Here is a 20975-nt window from a genome sequence, read left to right as displayed (position 1 = left end):
TCAGATGGCGGTGAGGTTGTCAGCCTTACGGACTGGCCGCCCTTTACCCCCAGGAAGATAGCTGGTACTCATTTCTGTCAGAGGCTAAGTCGACCCCATGGTCATAGCGCTCCTGGAAGGATTAGGGTCGGGAATCGAACCCGCGACCATCCGGCTTGTTGCATACTGCCTCAACCAAGTATGCTACAGCTTGCCCCTGTACAACATTTAAGTTGTGGTGCAACTGATTGATATTGATACCAATCACAAGTTTCTACATGCTTCCTGAAATATAGTGCAGCTACTGATGAACCATGTTTCTCTTATGCGATTGATTTCAACAGATGTTGTTCTGCAGGACTCTGTGTTTATGCTTGGCTGTGTTGGCTAACCTGCAAGCAGAAGTTCTTGGACTCAGTGACTTCAAGAGGTTTTTCCATTTCTTTACTTCTCAGAGTTTGGCGTAGCGAATTTTATTATGTGATATAATACACTTCTTTACATAAAATCAACGCGCAGTTCCATGACTTTATTAACTTAGATAAAATCTGTGCCATCTGGAACTTATCCATAAACTAATTCTTATAATATGTAAATACTGTAATACTGTTGCCATTTTCATAATATGTTAAAGAATAAGAAGACATATTTAACGGAGAATATCTTTTTGATAAACCTAAGTGGTCACTCTGTTATAATGAAGTCCACAAAATGCGTTTCTTTTCAAATTACAAGTATCACATGAGTAGGTAGTAAGGTCCAGCAAATGTAACAAGTTTAATAGGAGAATATAAAGTTACCTTCACGTGTATACTGGCCACCATCAAAAGGCCCAGCCAACACTATACAGAAATACTACTTTACATATGTGTATAAGTCGTAAAGGGATTTCTGCTGTGGTTAGGAACTGAGACTGAAATCTTAATGAAGTCAAAATAAGATGTGGATGTTAAAAGTAATGGTTAATATCAGTTAAAATAAATTAATGTAATGCTGTTGCGTAAAACTGTGGGAAAAATGTTGGAGAGCCAGTTCAGGCATTGACACAAGGGATGATTTCAGATTCTAGATAAAACATAAATACTACTCTGTCCGAAAAGTATCCGGCCTTGGGCCGGGAAAAACAAAGTTCAGTATCTGAGAGGTTACAATACCTAATCCACTTCAAAGTAGGCCCCTTGTGACTCCACACACTTAGCCCAGTGGTCCTTCCAATATTGGAAGCAATTCTGGAAGGCTTCTTTTGGAATGTCGTGCAGCTGCGCCGTCGCGTTCTGTATGATGTCCTCGCGGCTGTCAAAACGGGAGCCTTTTAGCGGTGTCTTCAATCTCTGGAACAGCCAGAAATCACAAGGAGCCATGTCAGGAGAGTAGGGAGCCTGGCGAACCAGCGGAATGCCGTGCTTGGCCAGGAAACCCTGGATCAGGTGTGATGAATGAACTGGGTCGTTGTCATGATGCAGCTGCCAGTTGCGTGCTTCCCACAGCTTCGGTCTCTTGCGCCGAACTGCATCACGAAGATGGCGGAGGACTTCTTTGTAGTACTCCTTATTGACAGTTTGGCCTAATGGTGCGTACTTATGGTGCACAACACCCCGGTAATCGAAAAAAACAGTCAGTATAACATTCACGTTGCTCCGAACCTGTGGTGCATTTTTGGGCCTCGTGGATGTTGGATGCTTCCATTGTAACGCCTGGACCTTGGTTTCTGTGTCATATCCGTACACCCACGACTCGTCACCAGTGATCACAGTCTTCAGGAACTCAGGATCCCTGTTGGCGCACTCCAGCATGTCCTGCGCGACCTCAAGACGGAGTTGTTGCTGCTCCGGCGAAAGCAGCTTGGGCACAAATTTTGCTGCCACTCTTCGCATGCCCAAATCCTCAGTTAAAATTGTGTTTGCATAACCTCTGCTGATCCTAACCTCATCAGCAACTTCCCGGATGGTCAAACGGCGGTCCCCCATGATCAGTGTCCGCACTTTTTCAATGACATCAGCATTTTGGCTCGTTGACGGTCTCCCGGAACGCTGGTCGCTCTCCGCCGATATATGGCCATCTTTAAAGCGGTTGAACCACTCTTTAATTTGAGTGACCCCTATTGCATCATCGCCGAAGCCAGCTGATTTTGCGGATTGTTTCCGTTTGGGTATCCCGAAGTTTCTAACAAAACTTGATGTATCGGTACTCCAAGCGTTTTGTCATCATGAGGGAAACGAGAATGCGATGAACACGTATTACACCACTTCGCTATCTGGGAGCCACAGACGCATCCGGCGGTGTTGCGAGTCAGCAAAAAATCACGCATGCGCATGAAAGTCCCTTCTACCACTACTCTCAGTTTCCCCACCCCTTTGGCCACTACTTGCAGTGGCAAAAAATAAAGTCGGATACTTTTTGGACAGCGATGTATTAAGATTTTTCTATTTGACTTATGATCTGCCCGTTCACATGTAATGTTGACAAAACCTCTTTCACTTTACTTCTTTCATACGTTTTTTTTCTCCAGATTAGTGTTATAGCAGCAGTGTTACACAAATCTGACAAAATCATTTTCACCTTATCTTCATTAAACATCATTTCAGAATATGGTTGTGCGTATAAGTTCCTGTATGCATCACTTTTATTTGATCTTCATTTATATGTTGTGTAAGAGTAATATATTAAACATTTGAGGTGGAGTAATTTTAACAGTTTTCAGAAGAAAGTATTCCTAAATGTTATTCTGGAGTGGGATTAAATTGGAAGAGGCCCTGAATTAATAATTATAAATCACAATAATTTGCTGATGAAAATAAAACTTGGCAGGTATATAGCTTGAACAGGGATAGCGCAGTCGGTATAGCGACCGGCTGCAGGCTGGACGACCGAGGGGCCGGAGTTCGAGTCCCGGTAGAATCGAGAATTTTCCCATCTTCAAGTCGTCCAGACCGGCTCTGGGGTCCACCCAACCTCCTATCCAGTGGGTACCGGAGGCAAAGCGACTGGGGCGTGAAGCTGACCACTCACCTCCAACTAGTGCCGAGGTCAAGGAAATGTGGATTATACATCCATTCCCCCATACGCCTTCATGACGTAGTGATTAATTAGTTAGCCATAGGGACGACTTTACCTCTTTTTAGGTGTATACCTTAATAGATAATGTTCAAAATTGTATTCCCGCCTGGAGAGAGAGTCCGAAATGGCCACAGTTTTTTTGTGCCATACTGGCTGCAACATTCGCAACCATGGAGCGTAATGTCGACCTGTCTCCAAGGGGGAAACAAATTTCGGCATCTTTTGTAACCCGTTTACCTCCACACCTACAGAAGGATATACTCTCCAACTTCCATTTTCATCAAAACATTAATGCGTGATTTGTAATTATTTGGGACCTCCTCGAAGTTAGTCTGCTTGTGGTTCATTCATTTCTAGACCGGAGTTCTGCAAATGAATCTGTTTAATGGTAACTGCCGTTATGTAAATGAACTTAGGATATAGGTAGTATATTACAAACAGAAAAAACAGAAATTTTTGTATTATTGTATTATTTCGTCACCACAATAGGAAGTATGGACCCACCATACATTCGTCGGTTCTTACAGTACATCAAGTATTTGACTCTTTACATTCACCTGCATTCGTCTGCTTGTGTTTCTACATTGGCCAGTGTTTACATACTGGAATCTGGTTTTCTTAGTAGCATGTAATGCCGCTATACTCGTATATAAAAAGCTCTGTTCACTTTTAAAATTAAGTATTGATTTATAAAACGTTAAATAATTAAAATTAAAATATATGAAAGGTTTTCTTATGTTCTCTCTGGATGTAGCAGTTATGTATAGATGTGTCTCTTCTACCAATGTCTTTTTGGAGGGTTCTTCCTGGTCTGAATTGCGAACACATTTTTATGAGAATATGTGAATGTTTTTTAATTTATATTGGGGAAGGGATACTTTTTATCGTACGTTGTATTTATGTAGTATATGTTGTGAGGGCTGGTAGGTGTGTGATTGCGTTTTCTCCTTGTTTATGTTTTATTCAGTATATATAATTGCAAGATTTTGGAGTTAAGTATTGAAATTTGGTAAAAGTAGAAAAGTAAAGGTATCCCTGTAACAGGCCTTAGAGGTCCATAGGGTTGTGAGATGTTGAGGTTCCCACATTTTCTGGACACTCGGCTCATAGATGGCGGTAAGGTTGTCAGCCCTACTCGCCGGCCGCCCTTTACCTCTAAGAGCATTCCAAGTATATTTCTGGTACTCATTTCTGTTATAGGCTGAGTCGACCCCAGGGCCATAGTGCAGCTGGAAGGATTAGGTAAATTGAAAAGATCCAATGACCTCATCGGGATTCGATCCCGCGACCTTCCGGCTTGTAGCTTAGTGCCTCAACCAACTACGCTACCGCTTGCCCCCTAAAGTACCTTGTATTTGAGAGAAGTGTTGTGTCTTATATGTGGTGGTTGTGAAACCGATGTTAGAACTTGTGGTGTCTGCATGTTTCATAACGTACGCAAGGTGATGCCATCTGTTGGGATGGTGTTTACTTGTTAATATGATGTTCATTCAACCCTTCGCACTGTAAGTTTGTAACACCATTGTGTCTTCGGTCATCTTTCTACAAGTTATAAAACGCAGTGAGATAAATATTTTATATTCTTTTAACACACCGAGCGATGTTTGAAAAGTTCGATAAAAATTAATTTGCGTTATCAGGGCATAATTTTGGAGTTTGTGAAGAATTAAAACTGTTGTGAAGTTGTAATGCGTAGTATCATCGTTCATGGACGACCCAGCATAAGACGTTCGGATTGATTAGTTTCAGTGGCAGAAGTTCACACGGAAAGTTATGGCTGCGATAATGTCCAGGAAAGAAGGAAACTAACGAAGGTTTCGTTCGTGTTGTCGGACGCCAGTTTTTTTTACAGGACAGTGCTTTACTTCACTCACACAATCAAGGAACTGTTTTTTTTTACAGAAAATTAAATATATTTACACTGGTGAAGAGAGAGGGATCCTGAATGTTTGGAATTATACACAAAATCTCAGCTTAGGCATAGAACAGCGGATATAAGTGTGCAGCCAATGAAATTTATTCGACCAGTTCACGAATTAATTTTAAACATTCCGAACTCGTAGAGAAATGTTCTCTAACATTAATTTTTAATGCTGCATGTTGCTGGGAGAACGTGAATTTTCGATCAGTAAAAACGCATTTTACCAGAATGACATTTTACAGTAACAGGAAATATAAATAAGCCACAGAGTCCATTTTAATGTATGTATATAAAATATATGGAAAGTTCAAATTTCAGGATTGAATTCAGCACATGATAGTTTCGACCAAGAACTTCAGTGATATTTATGGGAGTGGAGTGTTAAGAACAAGTGATTAGCGTTATGGCTGTCATTTAGATCCCCTAACAAGCGAATCTGTTCTCGATTCTATAGTAGGACCTCTTACGCAGAGGAGCAGGACGTGGGTACAGGGATTCAGCTGAAAATTATATACTGAGTCGTGACCTGGACGAAAAGCTATAGAGTAAATTTCCAGAGATACTTTGACCGATTCTTATTAACGTGGTTGCAAGGAAACATTTTTAGTTTTACTTTTTGTAACTGTTTGAGAGCGGTTACTCGGGTGGCCTTATTGAAGAGCAAAATTGGTGATTATATCCTGAAACCTGATGTAAAAATGCGAGAGTTCGTAAACTTAAAAAGGGCGCGTGTACGAGGGGGTACCCAAAAGAAACCGAACTTATTTTTTTTAACTTATTTATTCAAATTTTAAGCACAAACCTTCAATCCTCTTCAAAGTGCTCTCCACTTATACTAATACGCTTGTCTAGTCTTTTATTCCATTTTTCAAAAGATTGTCTAAATTCATCTTTTGAGATGCTTGACAGCGCCTCCGTCGTTTTTTCCTTCACCTCAGCAACATCAGCAAAACGCTGAAAAAAAGTTTTGATCATTTCGGGACTCTTCTTTCAAAGCACAGCATGCTTCCACGCGACCTTGTTTTTGTTCAGCAGTCAGCAGTCGTGGCACGAATTTCGCAGCCACCCTTTCCATTCCCANCTGAGCTCCAAGTCACTCCCGACAGCTCCACAATTTCTTCAATGGTCCGTCGTCGATCTTCCTTGATGATTTCACGAATTTTTTCAACATTTTCATGTGTTCGGGCCATTGCAAAAACGACGATCACACAAAACAGTTGTCACTATAAACTCTGCCGAAACTAGTCCTTACCTTCTGAAGCAACGGTAGTCGGCTTATCGACTCAGGAATGTTAGCTCTATGCGCTCATAGCGGCAAAACGCGGTACTACAAAAGCTCTACCCACAAAAAAATTTGTTCGGTTTCTTTTGGGTACCCCATCGTATTTAGAACACAGCGAAGAACCTCTGTTCGAGAAATTGTTTCAGCCTACATCGTATATTATTATGGGGCCAGATGTTCCATTTCCCTTGCAATTCATTCCACCTTTCTCTGTCTCTTTCGCAGGTTGTTACCGTTGTTTTGACGGGCCTGTCTTCCCCTGTCGATGAAGAGCGAGTTAAATTAAAAAAAGCAGTTACGAAATTATCGTTCATGGGGTACAAGTACACAAAGAATTCGTTCACTTCATTTTATTTTATACATTTGCTTACCAAGCTTCACAGTTTTATTTTCCAAATTTGCTGAAAGCGTGCCAAACACATGAAATTGGAAAAGCTAGATTTCAGTTTTACTTATTTCTTACGTTTCCATTTGTTTTAGCGGGCCTTGCATTTAGTATATATAGTATTATAGAATTTGTGTTTTACCATGGTCTGTCATGAAACAGTCTTTTGTGCTAACTCTTGGCTAACAAGTGTTCGCGCCTTGTGTGCTCACTGTTGGCTCACAAGTGTTCGAGGAAAATAGCAAGGTCAGCTAGTCGGCTGTCTCTCCACTTCTGTGATCCATTATGCGGTTCTCTTAGGAATATTATTTACAGACAACATGGCAAAGAAGAATTCAGATCGAGGGATGAATGTTCTGTACAGAAACTACGAAGGAGTGAAACAGGATTTCGTCTTGAAGTTTAATAGGCAACAGACACATTTCATGGCTGCAGAAACATGTAAAAACTTTCCTCCCACCTCATCATGTATGCATTACACAAGTGTTATGGTTATTTGCTTCAGGGAATCATGAACTGTGAGAATCACGCAGGTATTTCGGTGTAAGGATAATTTTTTATATACTTTTATATGAAAATTATTCTGCTGATATATTTAATTCATTCCGTAATTTATATTGCTGCACAATTCCAAAAGCGATCATTTACACGCGAAACATTATTTTCCTTTCTTTTATTAGGTTCTCAGAAACGGTGAACTTCACAAAGCAGATGCGAAGGGAAAGATTTCTGACAAATATAAACCTTCAGTATATGGATAGTAATTATCGTTTTTTATAAAAACCGGTGTAATAGAATGAAGGCGAATGCCTATAAGCGTCGTAAGATATTTTTATTTTTGTGCTTTATGAAAAATGCTATTACAGCGTACTTGTGTATAAGAAATGAACGCTTAATAGTCGAAAGGCAGAAAATGGTGACGAACTTCTAGATTCCCAAGTTATTGCAACTACTGGTTACTGTTACGTACTATGATACTTGGATTATCATGTCGGCATCGGATGTAGACAGCCCAGACAATTTAGTCCCAAAGGCGAATTGAAATTTCCATTAAAAACTGAAACATTACTAACTTGTATCGAGTTGTGCAGAACAGAATGAATAGAAGCAGACTGTGAAACATTACATGCAGTGGGTCGCATATTTTATATTTATATTTAAAATTCAGTAGAGAAAAGTTACCACAACACTGCATATAACCCACTATCATATTTATTTCGGAAAGGGAGACAACTGACCAGTAATTTACGACATATCTCAGTTAGCCTCAAAATGCTATGTAACAATAAAATGCTGGTGTGGTATTATGTATTCTTAAGCTATGCAGTTGCTGTTAGGCAATTTGTTAATAGTCTGTAAGAAAATAGTATGACGGTTGCGCTAAATCTGTAATCAGATTTAAATTTTATCGTCACAAGTGATGAACCGTTGTAAGTAAACATGCGATGTTTTACATGGAGATGGATCGTAAACATACTTAGGGCTCTGTCTGAAGCCGTTACTACGTGCTTTAGCTATGATTTCGGTACTAAACAGGAAGTTTATATCTGAACCGTATCACGTTATCAGAATACAGCTCTAGCCATACTATTATACAGAATGGTGTCGAAATGATCCAGTACTTGATCTATTAATAAAATCTTTATTTCAGTGACAGTACAAGAAACTAACGTACTAAATAAAAGAAAGACCATTACATGGGGTTTAACCTCTTTTGGCAACTTCTTCAACACGAACTGCGATGTTGATTACTCGACGGCACATATCGTCAGTTATCTCGTTGGGGGCCTGAATGATTAGTGCTCGCAATTCCATTATTGTTTGCGGCATTTTCGGAAAAAAGAATCCCCAAGAAAGTAGTCACATGGGTTTAAATCAGGACTATTCGGGAGCCAGTTTTTTCTGCATGCAAAGCGACCAGGAAATCGGTTTGAGATGACACGCGAGTCGAAAGTGTAATGCAGAAAGTCAAAAACAACATGTGCTGTGTGCGTTCTGGCTCCACCCTGCATGAACCACTAAGTTTGTAAGGCAAACCTATAGCAAGAGGGTGAGGCACAAAAGTGTTACGCAACATGCTTAAGTGGCGCTCACTGTTCACCGTCTCTTCAAAGAAAATTGGCCCTAACAGTCCATGACTTGAGATGGCGACCGACACTGTAATTTTCCGTGCATGATGCACCTCATGAGTCACACGTGGATTCTCAGACGCCCCAAATCGCACTTTTTATTTATTTACCACAGCATCCAAGTGGAAGTGTGCCTCATAAGAAAACGAAACATTGTTGTACGATACCTCATTATTCTGAACCCATTCAGTGAATACCATTCTTTGATATCTGTTTTGAAATGTAAGTTTAGACAACACTGTCATTTTGTATGTATACAAATTCAAATCACTTTTCAATATTTGTTGCACAAGTCGTCTGGATATCCCTAGTTATGTTGCAGCCTTGTTGATTAACTGGGGCTTCTTTGCAGCGCCAGTCCGACAGCATCAATGTTCTCCGGAGAAGTCACAGATGAAGGCCGGCAACGTTTCCTCTCCAACACTGAACTACGTATTATTATTAAACTGTTCATAAAGTTTATGAATTGTTTTGAATGAAGACGCCCTTCGCGTTTGAAAGCGGGTAAGAAACCGCCTGTGTGATCCCAATACTTCTTGTATGAGTAAAGAAGATCACTGTTTTTATGCGTTGTTCTACAGATAGTCTTTCTTTGTCATCCATCTTTTGTAAACTGGCGCCATGAGCAGGAACAGCGTGATACTAGCGCGCTCGACAAGGATCAGAACTAATCTCCATGATCTCCTATCTTACCACGTTACAAAACATCGTTCATTACATGGTTGAATAATTAACACTAAATCAAATACTGGATCGTCTGGTGCGCCACCTTGTCTATATGGCTAAATTGCATGAACTTATGTATTATTGTATTAGGTTTAGTGTTCTTTAAAGATGAGCATTTGAGGCATGTTGTCATGAACAGAAATGATTAAATCTGTTAAGTATCAGTTCATGAACGGCTTCCGGCTGTTTCAGAGTCATTATGTGTAAAGTGATTTGGCCCTGTTTACATCTTGGGCATTTAGATTTCAAGGGAACTGGTACAAGGGTAGCCGATTTTGATTTTAAATAACATTATGTTGTAAGGCTGGAATGACCGAATCACCATAAAGGATTCATTTTCTGCCACTTGTTTAAATTATCACGATTCGTTTCTGATCTCGACTGTCGGAATTAGGGCCGAAAGCCGACGCCACACGTTACGCTCCAGCTTTTTAAAATCTGAGGACTAGAAACATCATGATTCATTTTCCCCATCGTTCCAAATGGCCTGGCGCGGAGTTTTATTGTTTAGCGGATTCCTAATTGCTGCTTATAGGCGACGAGTACAGCTTCAATGTGTCAGGGACATCCTTGGACGTACGTAACATAGTACGTGGCGTTTTGATGTGCATGCAGAATAGCACGATGTTCATTTGACAATTTCTTTATTTGTCACTTGTTGCTGCTGCTACTTTTAAAAGCTCGAAGAATTACAGAGGTCGTTAACCCGAATTCCCAGGCGCCATCTCAACGCAGACGCAGTCTTATTTTAAAGAGGACCTGATGTATAATTTCTGTACGCACAAGTCATTCAGTTTTCTACGAAGTAAGAGACATTCTGTCTTATGTATCGAGACGTCACTTGTTTGCCATCCCTAGTAATTATCCTTGGATCTGATTTTTTCATCTTTCTTGTCTTATTCTGTTTGCATTAAGCATTGCCCCATGATGCTGAAGAAGCCCGAGGAGTATGGCATACGATGGTATGCCGTGCATTCCTGTAGGAGTTTGCGGACAATTCACAGCAACGTCCAGCTTTTACCCTCAGGGTCGAAGAGTAGACAAAGCAAATAGAAGCATGTTTACAGACAGTGAGCCTCGTGCAAGGATTTGTTCCATGCGGAAATGCTTTGAGAGATTCGCGAAAGGTTGTAAATTGCTAGATGTGTATACTGAAGGCAGAGAAAATCTTGTCAAATCATATAAAATGCAGTCATGCAGTTATTTGAAGTGACTGTTTTGCATATTGATAGAAGATGTTTTTTTCCTCAAGTCCCATTAATTTGAATTTGTGTGTTATTTTAAATTCAACAGAACGTTTCACTTATGTAAACTGATTAATTTCTCGAATAATTCTTTATTCTTACTGTTTTGTTAACATTTACACATGTCTTTTGAGAATCAGATACTCTTATTGATTTCATGTGTATATGTTTTGAGTCTGTTTACTGAATTTGTTAACGCTCTTGAATATGCAACCAATTTGTTTATAAGTCGTTACGTTTCTTTATCTACTCGTATAGGCCTGGAGTATTAGCCAATCATTAACCATTCCTTATAATGCGTTAAGTCTTTAGTCACAAGATACTAGCATGCAGTAATTCATATCAAGAATTAAATATTTTTCCACGGAATTGGCGAATTTTCCGTATTGTCCCGAAATAACAAGAGCTTGGGGGCACACATAGAATGGACTTAGCAGGAAATTGTTTACCAACTTCATAAAGAGTGTCGTGTTACGGAGACGATTTAACGATTTGTTAACGAAATTAATGATGTATTAAGTTAGCGGTCTTTATCCCCAATCGTTTTCTGTCACGTGTTCCTCTGTCACAAGACTCTCATGTGTTGTATGCAAATACGATACGTTATCTCTCTGAACTTCCTTCGTGTTCCGAGTATACACAACGTTCGTAACATAACGTGCTGTAAGGTGTGGGCGTAATTAGCCTGGTCTCATGACGTCAGACTGTAATTTAATCTAGGCTAATCATCCGAATGACTGGTGAGCTTCTGTATTGCGAAAACACGCTCAGAGGTAGAAGTTGAAGGGGGGGGGGAGGCGTTCCCAAGCAGAAGCCAGTTGATTAATATATGATGGTTGAGTACATGGTGTTCGAACGTATGCTTTTACTCCGGATGTTCTAGTTACACACCACGTGAGAGGGTGAGCAGCAGCCCTTTGTGTCGTCTCCAGTGGGTATTATCCTGATTGTTTTTTTTTCCACGGGTATGTGATCTGAACTCAAATGCATTGTTCTCATAGTTACGTTAATCTCTTACATGGCCGTGTGTCACTAGAAAATTACTGGATATTTTTCGGTTGTAATCCTACATGATGCAGCAAGAAGAACATGCAGTTTGCTAAGTTAGCATTCGTGAAAATGTTTGTTATCTCCCGCATATTAATGCATCGGTTGTACGAGGAATATTTGGAAAGTAACCTCCGGTGAGCTGCTAACTGAACAAGCAATAAGAAGAGAAACATTTTATTATATAAAAAAACATTTAAGTACTTAAGCTACTTTTCAACTTAGTCACCGCCGCAATTGAGGCACTGGTATCGGGGAATAAGGTTTTGCATGCCTGTGCCAAAGAAGTCTGCCGCCTGTGAACTCAGCCACGTTTTGACTCTTTCCATCAACTCCGAATTATTATTGAAACACTGTGATCCCAACCAGTTCTTCAAGTAGGTGAACGGGTGGTAGTCGCTTGGAGCGAGATCAGGGCTGTAAGGATGGTGATTAAACAGCTCCCAGTTGAAATGCTCTAACAGTGCTCGGGTGCGAGCAGCTTTACGCGAACGCACATTGTCATGGAAGAGCACTGAACCGTATGTCAGCATTCCTAGTTTTTTATTCTGAATGGCCGGTCCTACGCAGTACACTTCTGACATTATTGTGTGAATTCCACCATCACCACTCCTTTCCTCGTCCCAGAAAGTAGTTGCCATCAACTTTTTGGCAGGCAGACAGCGTTCGTTTAAACTGTTTCGGCTTATTTGGAGAATGTGTGTGCATACACTGCTCTGACTACTTTTTGGTTTCGGCATTCATAAATGAAACCCAGGTTTCATTACTTGTTACTCGTACGATATGATTGAGAAGTTCATCGCCGTCTTTGTGGTATCGCTCTAAAAAAAGTCAAAACCGAAACCATTTTCTGCGTTTTATGCGCCATCTATGAGCATTTTCGGGAGCCATCTTGCGCAAATTTTGTGATAACCTATCCTAACTTTGATGATCTCATAGAGAACAGTGCGTGAGATTTGTGGAAATTCACACGAAAGTTCTGAAATTGTGAAGCGCCGTCATTCATAAATTTTTTGGCCGACACTTTGATCAAGATCGTCACCCACTGCAGATGGCCCATCTTTGAACATTCTACACCACTGTCATACAGTTCCTTCACTTATTGCATTTTGGCCGTAAACTGCGCATAATTCACAATGGATTTCAGCAGCACTCATGTTTTTAGCGTGAAGAAAGCGGATAACAGCGCGAATTTCGCAGCTGGCGGGATTATCAATCGCAGGACACATCATAACTCCTTTGTACAGACAAGAACAAACACTAGGTGACCAGTTATGTGATTGTTTACAAGGCAAACGAGTCGTGACGCTACCTCGTATGCGCGAACTCTCCCCCGCTCCTACATTAGTTGCCTAAAATAAATGGAGCTTACTTTCCGAATAACCGTATTATTTCGTTTTCTACATTTAGGATTATAATTTCCGTGAAAGACACACAGCAAATATTCTCATAGTTAGAACTACGAATTCACTTTGATTGGTTTCAGATCTAATTTTAGTATCCATAAAAATGATCACTTTAATATTTTTACAAAAGAAAATCACGCCCGTGTGTATACTCTATACGTATAATACACAGCGCCTTTTATTGTGCGAACTGCTGTTTTTTTTTTGGAAAGATTGATATGTATGAGTAAGTGAAACTTTTCTTAACTTGTAGGTAATATTTATTTTATTTCTGTCAACACAACACACAGACAGGTAGATACAGATATACAGAGAGATAGACTGGTACGCAGATAGATAGATAGATAGATAGACAAACAATAGATAATGTGATGAAAGGAATACATAAATATAATAATATAAATAATATGTATATAAATATATACATAAATAAGGGAATATAATAAACATCTAAAGTGATTTACGCAACAGGATACAAAAAAATGTGACTCGGTACTAGTTTACAAACAAACAAACAAACAAACATTCAATTTCAGGTGTAGGTAAAAAAGGTAAAGCTATCCCGGTAAGAGGCCGTGGAAGCCCATAATGTTGTGAGACGTCGAGGCTGTCACATGTTCTAGACAGTCGGCTCACAGCAGATGGAGGTGAAGTCAGCCTTACGTGCCGGCTGCCCTTATCTCCAGGAAGATTCCTGGTTCTCATTTCTGTTAGAGGCTTAGTCGACCTCAGGGCTGGAAGGATTAGGTCAACTGAAAAATCCAGTGGCCTCATCGGGAACCGAACCCGCGACATTGCAGTTTGTAGCATAGTTCAGGGATAGATCCGTTGCAAAATAATTCTCATTACAAAGAAGTTTCTAAATGGGCTATCTGAGAACGCTCGTTCAGCGAAACTACGATTATAGTCAAAGAGAAAGTCCGCTGTACAAGAATGTCTGCAGAAAGCTAACATCCAAAATAAGGGAGCGCTGTGAAAAGTAAATGCAAAACGTGCAGTAGTCGTGAAAGTCTTTCAGTAATGTTATCCGCTTTAAAGTACGAGTATGTGCAATTTATTTAGCTTCATAATTTTATATAACAGGACATGTTTTACTTAAATCTTCAAGCATCTTTCTAAGCTAATCTGCCTTGAAATTAAAATAATATGCATATAGCATAAATTAATTGGAACCTATGCGTCATACATTCACAATTTCCGGTTTCTCGTGTGAAATTGGGGGGGGGGTTCTTATTTCTTTCTTAGTAAGACAAAACAAGAAAAATATATATGCTTGTTATATTAAAGCTGCCTCTGACGATACTTCGTTCTCCTGTATTTTTTGTTGGCAGATTCAAGTGTATTATAAGGTGTACAATTACAGGTCAGACTGTCTTTGCTCTCCTTGGGATGCCACAATGTTTTCAACTCTATATTGGTTTGTGTGTGAATGTTTGCTGGAAGTTTTTTTTTTATTGTGCTTATCTTCCTAAGTCGTAAAAGCTTGCCATTTTCAGTGTTATGTTCTTCTCGGAAGGGTTCCAGGAATCTGACATACGTGAAGTTAAGCCTTCTCTTTGCCACTTCGAGTTAGTCTCTAGGTCTTCTTTGTACTTCATATTCCATTCATTTAAATTCAGTTCGTGGTCTGTGGAAATCGCGAGGAATTTCTTTGTCGCTGGGGAGCACATATTGTTGCCAGGTATGCAGTTTAAGTTCAAGAAGTTATTGTGTTGTGCCCTACAATCACATGTTGCTTGCAGATAATCAGAGTGTGAAAATAGTAACTTCTTGTGTTTCGCGACGAATTTCTGTTATCGTCCTCTCATATACAAGCATATTGCTTTGTAGTATGTTGTTTACTTCACAGATACGAGAAATACATGTGCCGATATAGACACAGCTCTGCCCATGGGTATTTTACTCTGTAGGATGCATATTGGGTATTGTTGAAGTGGACATCTTATTCTGTGACGATTTTTCAGGGGATATTTTAACGTGGAAGCTGTGTTTAGGCGTACGACGGTTGGTCTGTAGGTGGGTTGATATGTGGTTGCACGCAGCCTACAGCCTGATCATGTGTTTGGGGAAACATTTTTAATGCAGTTTCTGTTCAGAACTGTTATACTGTCATGTGGTTATGTGTGTCTGGCTCGTCGTATTAAATTTCGGACCATTGCCAGTAAAGGAGCCTGGTTAGCTCAGTCGGTGTAGTAACCAGGCTGGGTTGGATGACCACGGTTCGATTTCCGGTAGGGTTAGAGATTTTTCTCAACAACGCCCAGATCGGCTGTAGGCCCACCCGGCCATGTATTCAGCTTTTTTGGGGGGGGGGGACAGAAGTACTCTGAGAAAACTTGTCCCAGCTCCACTTTGTCCACCACAAACCCCACTTGACCAGACCCGGGATCGAACCCGGGCCGCCACGGTGGGAATCCAGCGACTAACCGCTTGAGCTATGTCGCGGTATTCACTGGTTACTGGGAGATCTGTCCCTGGAGTAAAGCTGCCGGGACGTGAAGTTCACCGCTCACTTCCATCTAGTTCCGACGTCAAGGATGGTGGAGCTATACCTCCACTCCATATAAGCCTTTATGACATAGCTCTTAATTACATAATTAAGTACAAGCGATGGCTTTACCGACTCCAGTAGTACCAACATGGCGACTGTGCGAACTTCTGAAATTGGAGGGACACTAATGTATCTTAATACAGTACCGTGAAATTGTGTGGGGATAAAACTGAAAAATACATGAAACTCTTAATAGACTGATGTTTATCTAGAATGTAAAATAACGGCGTAGGTTCAGTGCGAAGGTTAGCGAACGCATTGACGGATCTAGTTGAAAGGATCGCTCTTGGAGCACGCGGAATTTCGTATGAAGGCAGGCAATAAACACGCATACAGATTTTAAATGGAATCATTCTTGTGAATTTTTCGGTTCTCACTGCGGTGAATATGAAGATTAGTATCTTCTTGGCCTGACACCATGTAGTCTGGTAGAATGGTACTCGTATTTCATCGTATACTTCCTGCATCTTCAGGGTAGAAGGTGATTTTTTTGTGATGAAATTAGAAAGATGCGGAGTTCCCTAATCCTTAACACAATTTCCGAAAAACTTCAGCCAGTAGGCATATAGACCCCTATAAAAGTTTGCTCGCAAATGGGTCACTAAATTATATAATTATTAACTCTGAATGTATTATATCCATAGCGATGGAAGTGTGTAGGCCTGCTCAGTAATTGAGTGCAAAAAAAGTTAAAAGGTTTTGGTAATGGATAGAAACGATTCTTTCATACGCTGAAATTATTTGAAAGGCAGTGTCAGTACAGTGATCCTCAGTAGATTTCAACCATTCAGACGCTTTGTTTGTATGTACACGGTAATTGATATTTGAGAAAATAGGCTTTGTTGTTAAATTTGCCAAATAATCCTGTCCCTTACTATAATGGAAGATGAATATCAGATTTCCAGTATTCTGTAAGATTATGTTATAAAGTAAAGGTATCCCTGTAACAGGCTGTGGAGGCCCGTAGGGTTGTGCGATGTTGAGGCCCCCCATTTTCTAGACAATCGGCTCATAGATGGCGGTAAGGTTGTCAGCAGTTACGCGCCGGCCGCCCTTTACCCCCAGGAATATTCCTGGTACTCATTTCTGTTAGAGGCTGAGTCGACCTCGGGGCCATAGTGCGGCTAGAAGGATTAGATAAATTGAAAAAAAAATCCACCTCATCGGGATTCGATCCCACGACTTTGCGGCTTGTATTATATTTGTCATTTATTCTTGTCCATTACTGAAGTGGAAGATGAATACTATATTTCCAGTATTCTGTAAGATATGTTATTAATTTTGCCAAATAATCGTGTCCAGTACTGTAATGGAAGAGAATATCAGATTTTGAGTATTCTATAAGATATGTTATTGTATTATTATTATAAATTATTTGCACAGACATAAATCAAGGTGCCTATCTCGTGGCCCCTTATAACTGATTAACTCCATGGAGCTGGGTCCTTGAGAAGCCAGCAGATTGCTCAACCACGTATGAAATTCCCAGTGTTTTATGGAACACAAAGCTTCATTAGTGTGTTCACAAGAGCCCGCCACTAGTCTGTCTTGAGCCACATGAATCCAGTCCACACTCCCATTCTGTTTCTTTAAGATACTTTTTAATATTATCCTCCCATCTTCCTGTAGGTCTCCATGCGGAAATCCTTTATGTACTTTTTCCTGCCATGAGTACTTCATGCCCTGCCCATCTTATCCACCTTGACTTCATTCTAATAATGTGTGGCCAGGAGTACAAGTTAGGAAGCTCCTCATCATTCAGTTTTCTCCAGCCTGCTGTCTTCTTTTGGGGTCCCAGTATGCTCCTTAGCGCTCTGTTCTCAAACATCCCCAGTCTGTGTTCATCAAGTAATGCGAGAAACAAAGTTTCACATCCATACAAGACTGCAGGAAAAGTTTTAGTTATATATATTTTAATCTTTTTGTTTTTCGGCAGTAGGCGAGAAGACAAAGGGTTCTGAACTTAATGGTAGCAGGCGTTATCCGAATTTGATCTGCACCTAATTTCCTCATGACGCAAATTTTGACTTGCTGTAATTCCCAAAAAGCTGAACTTTGCCATGCTTCCAGAGAATCCGTTAGATAGCTTTGTCATAATATGATTGTGCTGTGCGTCCTTGTGACGAGGCGTCAACATGTAGTCTTTCTTAGTTCTCTTCGTGTTTAAACCTAAACCAGCTTCCCTACCAGCGTCAATTTGAGCTCCGTTGTTTCTCTGTATGGTATTTACATTGTCTCCAAACAGATCAGCTTAGACCAGTAGCTGATGTGTTCCATTTAATTTCAGTCCCAACTGGTTTTCCTGGACCTTCTCAATCGCATATTCTGAAGCATCGTGAAAGGCAGTGCCGATGAAGCATCCTTGTTTTGGACCACGGAAACATATCAGACAAATGTTAACCTGTACGGACATTACTGTAGGTTTCATGCATTCACATTTTAATGAGCCTATGTAGCTTCATAGGAACCCCCACACTCTGTGAGAATATTGTAAAGTACTTCCCTCTTAACTGAATCATAGTTTTTCTTTGAAGCTGATGTACCGTCCCATTGTACTTCCATTTTTTTTTTCAGTATCTCAGGAATGCAAAAAATATCAGTAGTTGATCTGTTGTTATGTCGAGACCCACGCTGATGGTGTCTGATAATTTCGACTACATGTGGACTTAACTTTGAGAGAAGGATATCGGATAAAATTTTGTATGAAGTTGATAACAGTGACATTCCTCGATTATTACTACAGTTATTTTTATCGTCCTTGTACATAGGCACAACAATAGGGTGTCTCCACTGCTGAGGAAATTATTCCTCATTCCAAATAAGATTAATACGTTTATGGAACTTAGAACGCAATGTTTCACCCCCGGCGTGAGTTACTTCTGCAGGAATTTGATCCTGGAGGGTTATATATGTAAGAAAATATGGAACATTCAATGAATTATGTAAATCTTGTTTCTCTCGGGCGACTGCTCATTTTTGCGACATATCATGTAACTTGTAGAAGTGGAGTCAGTTTGGTTTATGAACACGTTTTTTTAATCAAGTATCTTATTTGCGTTTGTATGTAAGAATTGAAAACGAATCCATGGGTAATGTTTGCAGGCCTGTATATCACCATAATTGCGTGGCTTCTACATGCTCATCCATGTCCTCATATCTTCAGATAACGTTCCGCTAATTCTCTTCAGATAAATGAGCACATTGGTCGATCAGATGCTTATGGATTCTAGAACAAGATACTTTATCTTCATATTACAGAACTTGAGGTAAAGATCCTTGAAGCAAGGAACCATTTTAGTTGTGAAGGCTGCATAGCTCGTGAATTAATTTAATTAGTCCTGTCTTGACTGACTGACGAACCGACCAAATAATCAGCTACATAACTTCATGTATTTTCGATGTACACAGAAATTTCCCCACATGGATTTGTCATTAGTTCTCGTCATTCGGCATCTCACCACCAGGTTCCTGAAGTACTTTTGTACTTGTAAGTGCGGTTTCTCGCGAACGTTGGCCCATTTTGCAATTTTTTCTTGTTTCCTCGTATGTGGTTTATTATACGACCATAACAGTTCTAGGAGTAATTTTCTCTGAAGTAACTAAACCCATTCCCACGAATAAGTTTTACATCTCTCTAGGAGTAACTGGTCTGCACTGAGATCAAAGTTACTCACATCGCAACGCTGCATTATAATGAGACCCTTAGCAAAGCAATAACATTAGATAAAAATTAACGGGTTCATCGTCTTACACGATGTTAGATGGAGTAGTCAGAACTCGGTCCATATCCAACAATATCAGACCTTCAGAGAGGGCCACTGGAACAACCTCTGCAAACGGAAATAATACACAAAAGCGCCTAGTAACATATCGGCAGAAATCGTAATAGCTGATCACTGTCAGATGTATCTTTGAAGTATATTCAGGCAGGAAACATACCATAACCAATATACTCTCAACCCAGTTACCCCAACAGAATTAACTACTACGCCCAGGGAGAAAGCTTCTTCTGCACAGAACATCGGGTTACTCAAGAACTACACTCCCTCTCCACATCATAACCAAATACATGTACCTTAATCACCCCCCCCCCGAACATACACACAATCACGTCATCACCTGGACTCCAAGTTTTCTAAAATTCCCCTAAAGACTCCTTCCTCCCTTGGACATCCCCTACCTTTTATAGGGATTCTTACCTTAGATTATTCTATTTTTAACTTTTGTCTGTTTTTCTAATTTTTTAAGTTTTAATTCTTGTGTGGTATGAAGTCGGATCCGACCGATTTTAAACATATTTCCCCATTCGTACTAGTATTGTAATCTTGTAGAATTCTTTCGTCATTTGTATATTACTCACGTATCACCTGACGAAGGTTTATTCGAGCCGAAGCGTGTTGCTGGTGAAATAATGAAAACGTTTGTATGACGAAAAAGCTTTTAGTTTTTATTTGAATATCCATTAACCAAGATGTCCAGGACAAAGCCCGCAACGTTAACTGTACGATTATCCCAGTAAGCTACCACGGCTGGAACTTAAGTTCCTCATGGCTCCAGTAGGTCTACGTTCGAAGTATGTCGTGATTAGTATGTTCAGAGTTTGTCATGCCCAAATTGTATGTTGTGCCCATTTGACAGTGTTGACTAGGAGCAGATTGTTTTGTGTTATAAATGTACATATTTTTTTTTATTGCTAGGGGGGTGGGACTAAGTCCCTTTTACTGCGGCCACTCCTGGCATATTGTACTAGCCCCAGATGGTAGGTGAGGGTAATTGTGGAGCAATTGTTGGAATGAAGATTGGCGGGGGAAATCGAAGAACTCGGAGAAGACCTACCCCAACGCCACTTTGTCCACCACAAATCCCAATAAATGTACGTAAATATCATAATTCGATCTTATAAAGAAACTTGCCAAAATGTTTTTCTTTTCTGTTAAGGACTTTGTTTCCATTGGGCTTGTTGTATAATTGGAATGTGCATGTATAAATACATCTCAGCGGGAATTTTTTATACCTTTTATTATCCTACACATTTCTGTTGGACTCCATTTTTCCAAAATATTATCCCTCTGCAACGAACTATATTACATGTAAGATTTGAGGTTTTCACGACGGTGACTATGAAGAATGCCGTCTTCTGGGATGTGGCGCCATGTAGATATTGTGTAAACCGACGTTTCGGAGGAACATATCGCCTCCATCTTCAGGGTATAAAATCTGCGAGCGAGGAACCAGCGTGAGCAGGTGG

At 40.2% G+C, this 20975-nt stretch overlaps 2 protein-coding genes across 4 annotated transcripts in view; one reads left to right on the top strand and one right to left on the bottom strand.

Annotated features, from left to right (window-relative positions):
* LOC111868233 (cytokine receptor) overlaps positions 1–20975 on the top strand; it is a 474286-nt gene that overhangs the window by 6824 nt on the left and 446487 nt on the right. The window lies entirely within an intron of this gene.
* Positions 11992–12411, bottom strand: LOC111868348 (histone-lysine N-methyltransferase SETMAR-like). Its single transcript, XM_023858916.1, has one exon. The coding sequence runs from the start codon at positions 12409–12411 to the stop codon at positions 11992–11994; it is 420 nt and encodes a 139-aa protein (XP_023714684.1).

This window comes from Cryptotermes secundus, unplaced genomic scaffold (genome assembly GCF_002891405.2).
Source record: "Cryptotermes secundus unplaced genomic scaffold, Csec_1.0 scaffold166, whole genome shotgun sequence".
Taxonomy (NCBI): Eukaryota; Metazoa; Arthropoda; class Insecta; order Blattodea; family Kalotermitidae; genus Cryptotermes; species Cryptotermes secundus.
The sequence above is the reverse complement of the archived record's forward strand: the minus strand, read 5'-3'. Positions and strand labels throughout refer to the sequence as shown.